We start from the raw sequence: 17,783 nt of genomic DNA on the forward strand, positions 1-17,783 counted from the left end.
GTAACAGAATGTCTCTGCTCTTACTTGATAGTCCCCATCCAAAGATCACATTAGCCATTTTGACCACAGGATCGCACCGGGAACTCATGTTCAGCGAATTCGTCGGCATGACCTCCAAGTTTTTTTCAGAGACACTGCTTTCCAGGATAGTCTCCCATGCTGTATGTGTGGTCTACATTCTATGCAGATGTAGATTTTACATTTAGATATATTAAAATTAATATTGTTTGCTTGTACCCGGCTTACTAAGTGAGCCAGATAACTCTGTATCAGTGAACTGTACTCTTCATTGTTTACCACTCTCCCAGTCTATGTCATCTGCAAACTTAATCAGTAATGATTTTGTTTTCTTTCAGGTCATTGATTAATATAAAAAAGTTAAATTGCATAGGACCAGGAACTAATCACTATGGCACCCAGCTAGAAATGTACCTGCTTGATGAGTCTCCAATCTAAAATTACATTTTGAAACCAGTCAGACAGTTTTTAATCCATTCAATGTATGCCATAATTGTTTTTTGTGGTGGTCTAGTTTCTTAATCAAAATGTGTGGTACCAGCTCAGATGTCTTACAGAAGTCTAAATATATTACATCAATAGTATTAACTTTATCAGCCAAATTTGAAATCTCATCAAAAGAAGATCTCAAGTTCACTTGACAGGATGTATTTTCCATAAACCAATGTTGATTGGCATTTACTATATTACTCTTCTTTGATACTTATTATCAGCTGCTCCATAATCTGTCCTATAATGAATGTTAGGCTGATAGGCCTATAATTGCCTGAGTTTGTCCTTCTTAAATATTGGCACAACATCAGTATTATTCCAGTCTTCTAGAACTTCCCTCGTGTTCTAAGGCTGATCGAAAATCAACATTAGCAATCCAGTGAGCTCCTTAGGCAGCTCTTCTGAAACTCTTGGATGCAAGTTATCTGGACTTGCCAATTATAAAATGTTTAACTTTAGTAGCTGCTGTTTAATATCCTCCTGAGTTACTGTTGGAATTGTTTCTTCATCATCATCATCTTCTCTCATGACTGTATCATCCCTTTTCCCCCAAATAAGGGACAAAAATATGTATCGAACACTTCTGCCTTTTCTGCATTATTATTTACCATTCTACTATTTGCACCTAGTGCTGGACCAGTACCATTGTTAGGATGCTTTTTGTTCCCAATATACTAAAAAAACCTCATTATTGTCCCTAACTCTGTGGGTCATACATTTCTCCTTATGTCCCTTCGTTTCCTTTATCAGTTTTCTACAAATGCTAGCTTCTGGTTTTTTATTTACTATAGTCAACTTCTCCATGCTTCCATCTGTTATATATTGTTTTTCATTGCACTTTCTCCTCTAAGCCAGGTTGTTTTATTAACCCATTTGATGCCTTCTGTCTCGACTGTGGCTTTTTGGGCAGCTATAAAATGTTTCTAAATGATTCCTAATTATCCTTCACATTTTCTGTTAATATTCTCTCTCCAGCTGATTTGGCTCATAATTTTTTTTCAGCTTTGTGAAACCGGTCCTTCTAAAGCAGGGGTGGGCAAACTACGGCCTGCCAGACATTTTAAGACGACCCTTGAGTTCCCTCTGGGAAGCGGGGTCTGAGGCTTGCCCTGTTCAGGCTCTCCGGCTGGGGCGCAGGATCCAGGGCCGCTCCATGCGGCTCCTGGAAGCCACGGCATGGCTCCCCTCCGGTGCTCCAATGGGAGCTGCAGGGGCGGTGCCTGCAGACGGGACAGCGTGCAGAGCTGCCTGGCCACGCCTCCACGTAGGAGCTGGAGAAGGGACATGCCGCTGTTTCCAGGAGCCACTTGAGGTAAGTGCCGCCCGGAGCCTGCACCCCTGCCCCTCTCCCCATGCCCCTGCCCCAGTCCTGATCTCCCTCCCGCCTTCTGAACCCCTTGATCCCAGCCTGGAGCACCATCCTGCACCCCAAACCCCTGATCCCCAGAACCCGCACCCCAAGGTGGAGCCTGCATCCCTTCCCCTGCCCCAGCCTGGAGTCCCCTCCCACACCGTGAACTCCTCATTTTTGGCCCCACCCCAAAGCCCGCACCCCCTCCTGCACCCCAGCCCCGATTTTCTGAGCATTTATGGCCCACCATACAATTTCTATTCCCAGATGTGGCCCTCAGGCCAAAACGTTTGCCCACCCCTGTTGTAAAGCGACACTCGTATGTATCTATATGTATATATTGCTGATTTATACTTTATTGTTTGCACAGAATAAATGTGATTAAGTCATGTTTGCTTGTACCAAAGCTACCACTAATTTTGAGTTCTGGAAACCATTAATATTGTTTCACCACACTGGGACATAGGGGGTTTTATCAGTGTAGCTTAATACATATCTATGTAAGCTGCACTGGTGTAAACCCCACTTAATTCTAATATAGCTCATCTATGGGGGTTTGGTAAGGGGTTTGTGCTAGTGTAACTTGATCAGTATAATTACAATGGGGCGAATTTCCTTCATGTAAACAGGGATTTGGGAAAGAAGCACGAAAAAAAAAATCTTTTGATAATTGTAAGAAACGTAGCCCTCAGTTTTTTTTTTTTTAAAGAGTGCTTTTGGCATATGCTTTCCCTACCCAAAGAGGATAGGGATGCGTCAAATAGTAAGCCTCTTTCATAGAATTATGTAATAAGCCCTTTAGTTCAAAAATATCATTTCTTGAATATAAATGAATTATTTTTTAGCATTATTGACTTCTACAGAAAAGCTAAAAACTTAGAAAATAGACTGCATATCACTGATTATGTGAACTGTTGCATCATGCACTTACTGTGTTAATTTTCTCATTAGGGACGTGAAGAAGACCCACATGAAGGCAAAATGTAAGGGTTTTTGTTTGTTCTTAAAGAAAAACAAATATTGTGGACTAAACTATTTGTAAATTTCAGCTATGAAGTTATCTGCCTTTGAAAAGGTGAATCTAACTGTTCTTTCTGGCCTCATGTTTTCCCTCTACTAATAGCTAAGGTTGATACTCTTCTCTGTCTAGCGGGCTTCTACATTGGTCTTTTGTGCTACTTATGCATAGTGTCAATAGGTTTTCGTGATGGATAAGTCTTGAATGAGCCCTGTGGATATTGGTGAATTTCACCCAGAATATGCAACGTGGGTTACTGTTTGAGTATAGAAATTGATGTACTAGAGCTGACCTCTTGTAAAACCAATCTAACTCCAAAATCTTTTAGTTTTGGAGAGAGAATATTACCATCACTAGAAGAATTAAAGTTCTGAATTCACTGATCTGGTTCTTTAATCACCAGTATATTGGTATTGGTGATCTCCTCCTTTATTAGCCTCCCGTAATGATGAGATTTTAACATTGTAGCGCTCAAGTTTCTCATTGAAATTGCTTCATCTATTAACAATTATATCTGAAAATCCCAAAATGTTAAGTCATCAATATGTATTTTTTTTTTAAGAAGCATGAAAATCAAGGAATCATAACATACAGGATTTGGTGACCAGAAAGTGGCATCTGTCATTTGTAGAACCACTTGCAATGAAAAAAGATGAGTGGCAACTAAGTATTTCAGCTGAATTTTCTGCTACTTATTCACTTGATTGGCTTTAGGATCTTTTGTCACCATTGTTGCTGTCTCCTGCCTCCAGTATCACCAGATTCACAATCTCTGAAAGGCTGATGATCAAAAGCACTTCCAGGTATGTTGGGTGGGGAGAGAGAATTGCTGCTGTGGGATTGCAGCCCACGGAACACTACTGGCAGTTCTTCCACCCAGTTTGGTGTAACACAGCCTCATTAACTGCATCATCTTCATTTATTGAGATTATCCCCTGCACCATTCCTGGAAGTTGCTTCAAGCCTCACCACTTGCAGACCACATGTCTAATGATCTTGCTGCTCAGAGGGTCCTCTGGACAGTCCTTCAAGTGTTCAAGCATCAGGAGACTCTCCTTTAAAATATCAGAGGGGTAGCCATGTTAGTCTGGATCTATAAAAGCGGCAAAGAATCCTATGGCACTTTATAGACTAACAGACGTATTGGAGCATAAACTTTCATGGGTGAATACCCACTTCGTCAGATGCATTTGACGAAATGGGTATTCACCCACGAAAGCTTATGCTCCAATACGTCTGTTAGTCTATAAAGTGCCATAGGACTCTTTGTCCTTTAAAGGTGATCTGGAAAGGAAAATAAAAATTGAGCTTATTGTCCTTTGATGGAAAGGTCTGTTGAGGTGTTTAAAAAAGAAAATTACTTGCTTATTTGTACATTAGAAATGTAGGTCTTTGTCCAGGCAAGAAGACAAATCCTGTTTCCCTCCTATATGGGTACTGGAAATGCCATGTGTATGGAAAGGATAGGAAAGGTGGGAGTATACTACATTGCCTGAAAGTTATCATGGAAGAGTGGTCATTGTAGTAGGGGTGACCATCAAGAAGATGGGCAGATGGTATGTGGCAGATCATCGGGAGATCAGCTGCTGAGTGTGTGAAGTTAGAGATGGAGTTAGAAGTTAGAATTTTTCCAAAAATTCTGCTGTGACATCACCAGTATTCAGACATGAATAAATGGACTTTACATTTGTTACATAAGGGCACCCTGCAGAGCTACATGTATAAGTTATCTGAGGCTGGACTGAAGCCTCTGGATTTGTCATGGCATGGCTCCACCACACACAGGGCTGAACAGGCTACTTTAGCTACGAGATTGGTGTAGTGACTGTGACGCTGCTCTGCTGCCTTTCTTCCCTTCTGCAACTTGGGTTGAGAATTCCTTTCCCCAGCTCCTGTGGAAATTCACAGCACAACTCCAGCTACTTTGTCTGGGTATTTTACCCCTCATGTAATGACAGGGCATTTACATTCGTAATTCGTTTAAATTGCCATAGATCAGTTTCAAATAATTACCAGAAAAATTATCTAGTATATTCACTTTGTACATGACAGCTTATATATCTAAAACTTTTGTTTGTACTTTGACCGCTACTTCAAATATTTTAATTTTATTCACAATTAATTTTAGATGTTTAAATATTCTGTCAGAGAACTGGATCTTTGTGTAACATGATTTTATGAGTTATGTTCAGTTGATTTACTCCACCTACTAGGTCTTTAATTAAAGATTAATTCATAGAAGCCAGAGCCTTGAAGGCCAACAGAACCAAAAAGAGACTGCTGATAATCTTGTTTTTTTATTTGTTCTCTTCATCTTTGTTAAGATGGTTCCATGGGAAGATCTCCAAACAAGAGGCTTACAATTTGCTGATGACAGGTATTTGTCTTTCATTGCTAGGGTTAAGGCATAAGGGAACGAGCACACAGAATAATGCTATATATAATAAAATTAGATTGTAAAATCTTTGGAGCAGGGTTCTGTCTTTGTGTCTGAATAGGACCTAGCACAGTGAGCTCCAGATCCTGACTTTCATTACCATAATGCAAATAATACGTTATAAGAGCTAAATATTATAATTAATAATATTATAATAAAAAAATTAGTATTAAAGACTATCAAAGACAGCGGATCATATAACTTTCATTTTTAATAGCTAATCACTGTACTTACTGAGTAATACATACTTTAAATATTTGCTATCAATAAAAGCTGCAATTTAGTTATCTGAATAAGAGTATATGGAAGGTACTATTTAGTGTCATAAATAGTGTAAATTTTGTTTTTTCTGTTGAAGGGAAATGTTTCTTCAGGACTTAAAACATCAGGCTTTCTAACCTAGGTAAAGCAGAAAGTTAAAAATGGTGAAATAAACTCCAAAGTAGTATTTACCATCTGCATATTTTATTAGATCAAAACTATTTTTAATTGTTGGAACCTATATCACGATGTTGTCAGAATGGTTTTTCTCTTCTCAGTGGAGTGTCTTCATCACTGACAATTTTTAAATCAAGATTGGCTGTTTTTCTAAAAGATATGATCTAGGAATTATTTTGGGGAAGTTCTATGGCCTGTGTTAAACAGGAGGGCAAACTAGTGATGATCACAGCGGTCCGTTCTGGCCTTGAAATCTATGAATCTATATGTGAAGTTGGCTACAGGCTACTTTGAGGGCTTAAAGGGGGGAAAATAAATTAGCAAGTGTCTGGATTTCAAGCTAAATATACACGTTTATTCCAAATTCCAATTCATATTTGTATCCAGTAAAATTTGGAAAATGTCCTTTGGTTGTACTGTAAAGGAAAACTAATAGTGATTGGCACTTTATTAATAATCCTAATATTGTTCCAGTTGGTCAGGTGTGCAGTTTTCTTGTGAGGCCCTCTGATAATACTCCTGGTGATTATTCACTTTATTTTCGGACCAGTGAAAATATTCAACGTTTCAAAATATGCCCTACTCCAAACAATCAGTTTATGATGGGAGGAAGGTACTATAACAGGTAAGCTACAAACAGTTATACTTTTTTTTAAACATATATAGAAAAACAAAGTGTAAATTGTCAATATTTATCATTTACTGGTGTATAGATAAATGTGATTTTAAAAAAAAATGCTTACGTTAATATTAAGAATTTATCTAACCTGGTTAGTGGCTACATAAAAAGACTGAAAAGTTTTAAACATTTTCTTAATCCTAAACAAAGCGTAATTAGTTGGTGTTTATTTTTAAAGTATCTGACATTTTCTTCCATAAACTGGTTTCTCTTGATTAGAAATTGTGGATCATATATGACTTCAAAATTATCATGACAAAATGGAGAATTGATCTGAAATCAACAAGATGGAATTTAATAAAGACAAATGCTAAATACTACACTTAAGAAGGGAAAGTCAAATCCACAAATACAAAATGGGGAATAACTGGCTAGGAAGTAGTTCTGCAGAAAATAATCTGGGGGTTATAGTGGATCACAAATTGAATATGAGACAACAATGTGATGCAGTTGCAAAAAAAAGGCTAATATTCTGGGATGTATTAACAGGCGTGTTGTATGTAAGACACAGGTGGTATTTTTTTCATTTTACTTGGCACTGGGGAGGCCTCAGCTGTGTATTGTTCCAGTTTTGGGTGCCACATTTTAAGAAAGCTGTAGATAAACTGGAGAGAGCCCAGGGGGGAGCTACAAGGTTTTATAAAACCTGACCTATGTGGAAAAAAACAAAACAACAAAACTAGGCATGTTTAGTCTTTAGAAAACACAACTGTGTGGGAGACATAAGTCTTCAGATATGTTAAGGGCTGTTGTATCGATGATGGTGATCAGTTGGTGTGTATGTCCACTGAAGATAGGGCAAGAAGAAGTTGGTTTTATCTGCATCAAAGGAGATTTAGGTTACATGTTAGGAAAAACAGTTTAACTATAAGGGTAGTTAAGTATGGGAATAGGCTTCCAAGGGAAATTGTGGAATCCTGGTCATTGGAGGTTTTTAGGAACAGACTGGACAAACGCCTTTCAGGGATGGTTTAGGTATGGTCCTGCCTCAGTGCAGGGGGGCTGGACTAGATGACCTCTCAAGGTCCCTCCCACCCCTACATTTCTATGATTCTATGACTTATAATAAGTTAAGAGGATGCTGTGTTGACATATAAGATGGAACAAAGGAAAATGAAACTAACATATTACTTCTGAAATAATTAACAGTGGTATATAAAGGCAATGTGTGAATGGTTAAAGTGTGGGGGGGGATATTTACATGAGAGAGAATATAGCCTCATGATTAAAATTTTTAAAAATCACTGGATTTCTTATATTGGACACATGATTGATGTCTGGGTCAGAAAGTACTAATCACTCTCCCTGGAGTGAAGAAACTCAGGATGGATCTGTTTTGTCACTGGCATGAACAGGAAAGTGATAGTAATCTGTACTAAAAGAATGGAAATGACAAAATTAGATGCATTCATCCTTCACAGTGGGAAGCTGCTGATATATATCTATTCTCAATACATCTTATTTCCAAGGTCCTATTAAACTCAAGAATGTAGTGTTTTTTGAGTTTCAGCACCCCTTTAGCAGCAACAAGTTTAGCTCCCTCTTCCAGTGGAGATGGTCACTGCTTATCTCATTAATTTGGGAATTTTTCAGACCTGATCACCCAGAACCAGGGCATTCTTCTCCATCCCAACCTAGCATTTCTCTCGCTTCCAGCTTGGCTTCTGAGTGGGTAGAGATCCAGTAGCTGGTGTGTCTGAGAAAGTATCAAGTTCTCCTAGCTGAGAAGTTCAGTGGACGATCATATGACTTCAAGTGGAAGATGGTGTGAGGCTAAACAATTGGATCCTTTTGCAAATCCCACAAACAAGATGCTTGAGTACCTTCTACATTAATCAGTCTAGCTTCCAGACATCCTCATTGAAAATTCAGCTAGCTGCAATTTCAGCCTTTTGTGAAGGTAAAGTCTCTTTTGCCCATTCTGTAGTTTTCTGGTTTATTAGGGGTATGACACTTGAATCTTCCAACTAAAATCTCTGCCAAGGGAGGAGCAGAAGTAATTAATTAACTAATTGAAAACGTAATTACTCACACTGGGTTTATGCAATTTCAGATAACTTACATAGTTGTTTTTTTGGCAATACTTTATCACTAAATCAGAAAGCTCTGAACTCCCACTACTGGATCCACCTTATGCTCCATTATGTGAATGTAGATGCTTTCAGATTAATTAAAAGACAACAAATGGGGCATTGAGCCTGGCATAGTTGGTGGAACAGTGGGTGCATGATGTAATATGAGATGATCAATGCATGAATGAATGTTTTAGCTCTTAGGACAGAGAGGAAGGGTTGCATTTTAAATATTTTGTATAGGAAGAAATTGAAAGATTTGTGGAAATCCTGGATACATCGCTCCCGGATCTGAGAACCCTTTCACAATCACTACTTTCACTTAAATGCAAATATTTTTAAGAGGTCTAATTTTTTAGAATTTATTTACTGTTGTGATATGTTAAAGGTCATCTGGGGCTCTTCTTTTCATTGAAGTATTTGATTTGTTACCAGTACTTCAATATATCTTTCAAAAATAGCCCTCAGTTCTACAACTGTAAGGCAGTTTGATCTTTAACATTTTATATTTGTTGGTTTGCAATGTCTGTCAAGTGTATGCAAAAAAGATCCATTTTAAAGGTGATCTGTATTATGCCTTAATGCATTGCAAAGTCAGGGTCATGGTGAGTTAATGACTAAACTTGGTCATTTAAAAAAAAATTAGTTGTAATTTAGCCAGGAAAACCAAAATGAGATTTTCATTTTTTGACATCAAGAGGTGGGACTGGAAGCACCAGAACTTGCCTAAACAACAGTCTGGCGTGTTTCAAACTCCAGCAGCAACCCAAAGGTGATCTGGGTGGTGGATGGAAAAAGAATATCTATGTGTGTCTCAGGAATGTAGTACTCTGAGGCAGGGGAAAAAACAGTCTCTCTCTATATATATCTTCACCATTTCCCCTCTCCAAAAATAAAGTCAAATATGTGTGTGTTGCATATTGCAGAAGCAGCCGGGCTGAGAGGGGGTAAGGAGCTGTCTGTCTGCTGGACACTCTCTTCTGTTACGCTGCAGAACCTGTAGCATCTGCCAGGGTTACCTCAGTTGGGGTTTCCTCTGGTCTTTCAGCAAATGTTCAATCTGCTGCTATACGAAAACCTCAGTTTTATCTTCCTCAGCCCAATTGTTCACCCACTGGAGGAGAGATCAAATTCGCCTTCCTGTTAGGATCTTGAGGGAATGGCTTGATTTCTTTTCTAGTGATAGCTCCAAGTGCCACCAGGAGGAGAGCACATGCAGCCCCAACAACTTCTGCAGTCTTTGTAGGTGAGATGAAGACGACATAGCAGCAGAGACGCTTCGCTATCTTCTGAGTGTCCATCTTTCACTTATGAGTGGATGGAGTGGGAAACTATGCTTCCCCCCCTTCGCTCAGGATAGCCGCTGACTAGTGAGGAGGGGGGACACCATTGCTTTTTTTCCTCCACTCCTTATCTCTCTTTGGTTGTTGATATTCAGGTGCTTCTTCCAGAGGTGCTACATGCTTCTGGCTCTGCTCTGTGCTCAGAATGTAACATATGAAGCTACTTGAGCTGTAAAAGGAAAGAAAAAGGGAAACTTAGTGATGAGAACCAAAACTGCCTAAATTCATTTTAATAAAAATTGAATTGATAGTGAGGTTGGTGAGAGTACAGCAAACTTTACTTGAATATTTCAGTCATCTTTTGAGCAGTAGAACTTACAGTAAAGTAGTGGAGCACATCAAGAATGTTCTCCTTTCATTTATACATAAATTTTCACTTCAGGCCCACTAAAATAGCCTGCCATGCTTCTTTCAGCTCTCGACTCTCAGGTATCTGAATATGTTCTAGGGTGACAAAGTTACTCCTGCTGCATAATAATAAAGGAGCAGAATCTGCCTGTGGAGTTAAGGAAAACGTATATGTCTTTCTTTGTAATCTTACTTTGTATCCCACAAGTATAAAATATTGACTGTTGCAGAAGTACTTTTCTTGCTTCCATAGATTAATTGTTCCAGTCATGTCAGTGCATCATAAAATATCTTGCAGAATAGAAATTCTGGGATTACTGGAGAGGGAATGTGTTCAGCATTCAAAATTTCTTTGTAATATCCCCCAATTACTTTTCAAATTTCTGTTGCTCAAAAAAGACAGCATAATTTTTCTTCATGTTTGTTCTTTTTAAAAAAAAAAATGTGTGGGAAGAGGGAAGGACTTCTTACGCACCTTCACCCTCCCAAATAACCCTCTGTCAACAAGCTTTTGGCGTTCCCTTTCTGTGTCACTCAGTATTTTATGTATCTTGGTAATAATTTTTAAATATTTTTGTAATGAATAAAAACCTTCTTTACCTCTCCATGCAGCTGTGACTCCAGAATCCTTTATATGCTCTCTTATAAACCTTCTCAAATTCTTCAGTTTCTTATAGTACAGTGTTCAAATTTTTGTATAGTACTCCTCATCTGGTAAGGTTTTACCAGTCACTTACTGATTTAATTTTATTATCTCTCCTGATTTGTACTTTTTCTGGTACATTTAAGTTTCAGCAGTATGTTTGCTTTACTAACTGCTGTTGGAGAGATGTTAGTGTTCATTCTGTCTCCCAGACCTGATCAATGTCTTGTAGTGTGTGATGGTTCATAATCTGTTTCCTAGTCACATTTAGTTTACGTTTTTACTCATTAAGTAACTTAGACCACCTGTAAACTCAGATTCCTGTGTCCTGATCTCTTCAGACATGTACATTCATAAATTGGCAGTGTCTTGGTTGCTCATTCCATTGTATTTGTCTGCTTTAATGATATGGTAAATATATGTTGATCTGAGTGAGTCGTGTTTGTGTTACCTGTAAAAGAATCTCTACATTTATGTAGATAGATAAAATAGAGTCTTTGTATGATGGTCTCTTAACGACAGTGTTGAGTAGCATTAGGAAATAAAACAAGTTCTTCTTTGAGTAGATGCAGACATGTATTCCACTTAGATGTGTACACACCCGGTACACTGGAGCTCCAGAGCCTTTTGCCTGGCATTATCTGTAGAGGGGTGGCACTTGTGGCTGTGCCCTCTCCCCTATTCATATGAGGTGGTGCCACCCTGATTTCTCTCTCCCACCCCCCACCCCTCCCCAGTTCCTGCTCACTGCCCTGGTTGGAGTCAGAGCTCTATGTGGTTGTAGTTTCACAACCTTGCATTTAGTTTTAGCCTAGTTTATTGTATATAGTTAGTTGATAGCGTTCCCCAGTGATACCCTCACTGGGGTTTAAACATTGTACTTCCAGTGGAGGGGCGAATCCCCAGCAGCGACCACCACATGTGGTGCTTGCTTTGTCTTGGTGAGGCCCACCTTAAAAAGCGCTTGACCTGTAGATTGTTCAAGAAGCAGACTCAGGTGGCATGGAAACTTCGCCTCAAGTAGCAGCTGCTTGAACAGTCTATGCGGTCTGACCTGATACTGAGGCCCTCCTTGGGCTGAAGATCATCCTCGGGCTTGAAGAGCACTACTGCCTCTTGTTCTGGGGCAGGCACTTGTCCAAAAAGGCAAAGGAGCCATTCTTTATTGTGGGCACTGAGGAAGAGATCTCATAAAACCAATCAGGACCTCTCTAGGTTGCAAGGTGACTCCTCTGCCTCCTCCAGGAAAAGCGTGGACTGGCTCAGGACTGGTTTCGGTGTTTAGGATGGCATGGATCTGACCCTTCTCCAGTACTGAGTGGGAAGGACGGAAACCCCATACCATTGACTCCAGTTCCTGCTTCCAGGCATCCATTGATTCCGGTACTGATGAGGGCAATGCCAGTACTGACTGTATCTGCTGTGTCAATGTACCAGGCTGCAGCAGACCTGCTCTGCCTTTGTGTCCCGTCCTCGCTGCTGGTCCAGGACTTTGCAAGGCTTGTGCCTTTGGCAGCCCCTCCTGGAGAAACTCTGCTTGGATTTCTGGGGATGTGGCTACGTAGCGTAAAAGGTCTTGGTACCCCTTAAAGTCCCCCAGAATAGAAGGAGAGGACGAACCAGGTAGCACGGCATCGTCTGTTGATGAGGACAAGGGTCTTAGCTGATCCAAAACTGGAGCTCGCTCCAGGGGAGATGTAGCCAAAGGGAGAACTCTGGCTGCCACACAAACTGGTGGATATTCTACAGCCCCCCATCCCTAAGAGAGTGGCCCTCCCAGTCAATGATGTGCTCCTCAAGCCAGCGAGAGCCCTGTTGAGTACACCAGCCTCAGTACCACCAGTGGCTAAACACATGGAAAAGTACTTCTTTGTTCCCAAAGCAGAGATTTGAAGGATTCTATTCATATTCAGCCCTGAATTCCCAGGGATAATGGCAGAATAGGTTCAAGTCTACCCCCGAGGACAGAGACTCTCCTCTGGTCAGGAAGATCTATACCTCATTGTCCCTACAGATGAGGATCGCGAGTCAACAAGCTTTGCTGTCCAAGTACGATTTCCTCAATTGGTCAGCCATGTCTAAATTTGAGAACCAGTTGCCCAAATGTTTCCATTCTCAACCTCAACAAATTAATCAAGTACATAAGATTCCACGTGTCACTCTATTGGCTGTCCTATTGTACTAGTTGAGGTTGCAGGGCCTGTGGTTGGACCAGGAAGCCTCACTCCATATCAGTGTGCTGGAACTTTGAGGCATCCACAATGCATGTCATGCCTTCCAGGACTGTATCAGACACTCAGTGGTTCACATACTCACTTACAATACCACCACAATATGCTATGTGTACCAACAAGAGGGAGGGCATTCCAGGTTACTCTGCCTAGAGGCGATCAACCTGTGGCAATTCTGCATCGAAAAAGACATCACTCTGGTACAGTCCACTTTCTGAAGGCACAAAATCGTCTTGCATACCATCTCAGCAGGGTTTTCATCCTGAGCTACCCTTTCATCCCTGAAGGCAAGCGTCCTCCAGGTTGTCTTTGCAACACGGGGTATCCCCGCGATTGACCTGTTTGCAATGAGGGAAAACAGAAAGTGTCACCTATTCTTCTCTCAAGGGGCCTCAGCTTGGGCTCCCTCTCCAACACCTTCCACTGCAGCTGGCAGTTTACCCTTCTGTACACCTTCCCTCCTATTCTGGTCATTCCTCAGGTCATCCTCAAGCTCAAGGTGGATCCTCAAGCCAAGCTCATTCTCATTGCTCCAGCATGGCCGAGGCAGTGCTGATTCTCAGATCTCCTTGCTCTGTTGGTTCAACCTCCTATACCACTTTCTCTCCACCCTGACCTGCTCATTCAGAATCATGGCCACACCCGCCATCCTGTGATCAGCACCTTATGGCATGGCTGCTGCATGAAGAGGAAGAGTTGTGCTTGGAGGCTGTCCAACAAGTCCTACTCAACAGCACTAGGACAGCCTAATTAGCAAAATGGAATATGTTCTCAGTGTGGTCCTTGGCCAATAGGGGCTTCCATCCAGGAGATCTTGGAATACCTGTTACATCTTCAGAAATCAGGCCTTGCGCTCAGTTCTCTGAGTGCATTTGGCAGCAGTATCAACATTTCATCTCCATATTCAAAGGAATCAGTTTTTCCAATATTATGGTGATGAGATTTCTGAAAGGGCTTCTCCATTTACATCCGCCAGTCTGAGAACCGGTTCCCCTGTGGAACCTAAACATGGTTTTGACTGCTCTGATGGCTCTCCGTTCAAGACCTTTGCAGCCTGTCCGCTGCCCCTCCTGTCTCAGAAAACCGCATTCCTGATAACTATCACATCTACAAGAAAGGTATATGAGTTGCAGGCCCTGATGGCTGAGCTGTCTTACACTCAGTCCTCCAAGGACAAGGTAATGCTGCAACCACACCCAAAGTTTTTATCCAAGGTGGTCTCTCAGTTTCATCTGAATCAGACGTTTTACCTGTGTTTTTCCCAAAGCCGCACTCTTCCCCGGAAGAACAGTGCCTCCATGTTCTGGCTGTCTGGCAATGTCTAGCCTTTTATCTAGACAGGACTAAATCATTTCATGCTCCACCTAGCCTGTTCATGTCATATGTGTACTGCATGAAGGGGCAAGCAATCTCTGCACAGACCATCTCTAGATGGATAACATCCTGTATTAACAAAAGCAACGAGGAGTCCCTGTGGCACCTTAGAGACTAACCAATTTATTTGGGCATAAGCTTTCGTGGGCTAGAACCCACTTCATCAGATGCATGGAGTGGAAAATACGGGAGCAGGGATGAAAAGATGGGAGTTGCCTTATCAAGTGTGAGGTCAGTCTAACGAGATAATTCAATTAACAGTAGGATACCAAGGGAGGAGAAAAAACTTTTGTAGTGGTAATGAGAGTGGCCCATTTCAAACAGTTGACAAGCAGGTGTGAGTAACAGTAGGGGGAAATTAGTATGGGAGAAATTAGGCTTAGGTTTTCTAATGACCCAACCACTCCCAGTCTTTATTCAGGCCTATTTTGATGGTGTCCAGTTTGCAAATTAATTCCAATTCTGCAGTTTCACATGGGAGTCTGTTTTTGAAGATTTTTTTGTTGAAGAATTGCCACTTTTAGGTCTGTTATTGAGTGACCATGGAGATTGAAGTATTCTCCTACTGGTTTTTGAATGTTATAATTCCTGATGTCAGATTTGTGTCCATTTTTCTTTTGTGTAGAGACTGTCTGGTTTGGCCAATGTACATGGCAGAGGGGCACTGCTGGCACATGATGGCATATATCACATTGGTAGATGTGCAGGTGAATGAGCCCCTGATGGTGTGGCTGATGTGGTTAGGTCCTATGATGGTGTCCTTTGAATAGATATGTGGACAGAATTGGCACCGGGGTTTGTTGCAGGGTTTGGTTCCTGGGTTGGTGTTTTTGTTGTGTGGTGTGTAGTTGCTGGTGAGTGTTTGCTTTAGACAGCGCATGAAATAGCTTCAGCTACACCTCCTCAGTGGATACAGGCTCACTCTGAGAGAGTGCAAGCAATGTCGATAGCGTTCCTCAGTGACATTTCGATACTAGACATTTGCAGGGCGACAACGTGGTTGTCCATACATACGTTTATGGACCACTATGCTATTCCGCATCTTCCAGAGCAAATGCAGGCCTTGGAAGGGCAGACCTGCAATCCCTATTTCAGTAGACTCCGAGCCCCGCCCCTCCTGGATGGGGTACTGCTTGTGAGTTACCTAAGTGGAATACAGGTCTGCATCTACTTGAAGAAGAAGAAACACTTACTTGCTGTAATTGTGGTTCTTTGAGATGTGATGCAGACATGTATTCCACGACCCACCCTCTGTCCCCTCTGCATCAGAATCTCCTCCTGGGCTTTCAATGAGAAGGAACTGAGGTGGGTTGGGGCACCACTGACTCATATAGCAAGTGGAGGGGACACAGCCATGAGGCGTGAGTTGTTGTCCCTCTACAGGTACTGCTTGGCAAAAGTTTCCAGCTCTGGTGTGCTGGGCCCACACACACCTACGTGGAATACATGTCTGCATCACATCTTGAAGAACCACAGTTACAATAAGTATCAGTTTCTTTTCACATAACACTCCAGCTTGCAAAATTCTAATGAGAATTTATCAGCCTTAGCACAAAATCTACTTGACAACTCTTACAACAATAAGAAAAAATATTAGTGCCTTGTCATTTACTGAATCTGGGTGAGTAGAATTTTGCAGGACTGCTTTATTCATTGTTGCTTTCATGACAAGGAATGCTGATTACTGCAGCTCAACACAGAGTAGTGCATAATGATCTTATAATAGTTGGTGAGATGATGGTAAAATGTCATTTCTGGAGTGCAGAAAATATTTTCGCTATATTTCATCTTAATAAAAAGTGAACAGTATGACATTTTTAATAAGTCAGGTGTGACACGGGACCTCTAGGTGCAAAATGGCAGAGGGCTACAGGGGTTAGTAATAGTTAAAAAGTTAGTAATAGTACCAGAAAGGTCCCATGAGATGAGCTTTAGAATAAAAACGTAATCCACACTAAGCAATTTTGTGGGAAATACCCTTAAGCATCAAGTACACACAATGCGTTCCATTAACTCTTGAAATATAAAACACACAATACCAAATGGAGACACTTAATGACTCTGAAATGAGCAATGCACAAACTAGCTTATGAAACCTTACGCATATTCTGTTTAGATTCTTCTACCTAGTCCATTCATCTGAGAGCCTTATGCACAGTTTACATTGGCAAGTGTAACTCTGACCAAAGATTCCATCACGCATGCCCTGATGAATGTATTTTCATATACTTCCAACTAACAATATGTATTAAAAATATGTTTGCTAATGTATTTCCTATTTAATTATTTAACTGTTTTTATTTTCAGGTTGATATTCTGTATAATAGAGTGTGCTAAGAATCCCTACATATTGTTCATGTCATTGCACTCTAACTTAAATCAAGGATATTTCAATAAGAACTATGCATAAATAAGTAAAAGAAAGTCAAAGAAATATGTTGAATTTTAGTTTTCATCTATCACCACCTCCCCATCCTAGATTCTTCAAAATACAATTTCAACCTGATTCCCTCTGGTAATTAGAATGCAAGCTTTCCTATAGAGGAGTTCTGCTGATGACTATTTAATTTAACATGATTTCTCAGTGACATCTAAGTATGAGCTGTACAATCTGTGTTACGGACCTTTTCTATTTCCCATTCGCGCCCCCTAGAAAGAAATTGCTTTGCACAGTGAAGTGTCTCCCCTTCCCCTTCCCTAGTGTTGATGAGACTTAGGGCTTGGCTACACTTGCAAGTTACAGCGCAGTAAGGGAGCCCCGGGCGCACTAGCTCACTACCTGTCCACACTGGGAAGGCATGTAGAGCGCTCTGACTGCGCGGCTACAGCGCTGCTGGTACTCCACCTCGGCAAGTGGAATAACATTTGCTGTGCCCCCGCTGGAGCATTGCGGCGCCAGTGTGGACGAGGTGTTGCATTACTGCGCTCTGATCAGCCTCCAGAAACGTCCCATAACCCCTTAAGTCAAGTGGCCACTCTTGTCATTGCTTTTGAATCACTGTAGGAATGCAGATATGCCATTTGAAAGCTCCATTTCTGACAGCCAGCATGCTTATCTGCTCCAAGACAAAGGAACCATTACTGTGGAATGCTGTGTGTGTGAGAGAGAGGCGGGGTGAGGGGGGGTCTGCTGCGGCTTCTGAACTTACAAGACAGCACGCTGACATGCTCTCAGCTCCCCAAAAACTTACTCTCTCTCCCCCCACATACACACAACGCATTCCACCCCACCCCACTCCCATTTGAAAAGCACGTTGCAGTCACTTGCATGCTGGGATAGCTGCCCATAATGCACCGCGCCCAGTGCCGCTGCAAGTGCCGCAGATGTGGCCACACCAC

At 41.3% G+C, this 17,783-nt stretch overlaps 1 protein-coding gene across 2 annotated transcripts in view; it reads left to right on the forward strand.

Moving 5' to 3' along the window:
* The window catches only part of RASA1 (RAS p21 protein activator 1), a 118,741-nt gene that overhangs the window by 50,027 nt on the left and 50,931 nt on the right, over positions 1 to 17,783 (forward strand). For both annotated transcript variants that reach the window (XR_005226002.2, XM_007054059.4), the window contains exons 6-8: positions 2,813 to 2,844; positions 5,204 to 5,256; positions 6,229 to 6,379. Coding sequence is in view for 1 of the 2 variants with exons in the window: in XM_007054059.4 (XP_007054121.2) it covers positions 2,813 to 2,844; positions 5,204 to 5,256; positions 6,229 to 6,379 (236 nt within the window). In the remaining variant the exon portion in view is untranslated. The remainder of the gene's footprint in view (positions 1 to 2,812; positions 2,845 to 5,203; positions 5,257 to 6,228; positions 6,380 to 17,783) is intronic.

Source organism: Chelonia mydas, chromosome 5, assembly GCF_015237465.2.
Source record: "Chelonia mydas isolate rCheMyd1 chromosome 5, rCheMyd1.pri.v2, whole genome shotgun sequence".
NCBI lineage: Eukaryota > Metazoa > Chordata > Testudines > Cheloniidae > Chelonia > Chelonia mydas.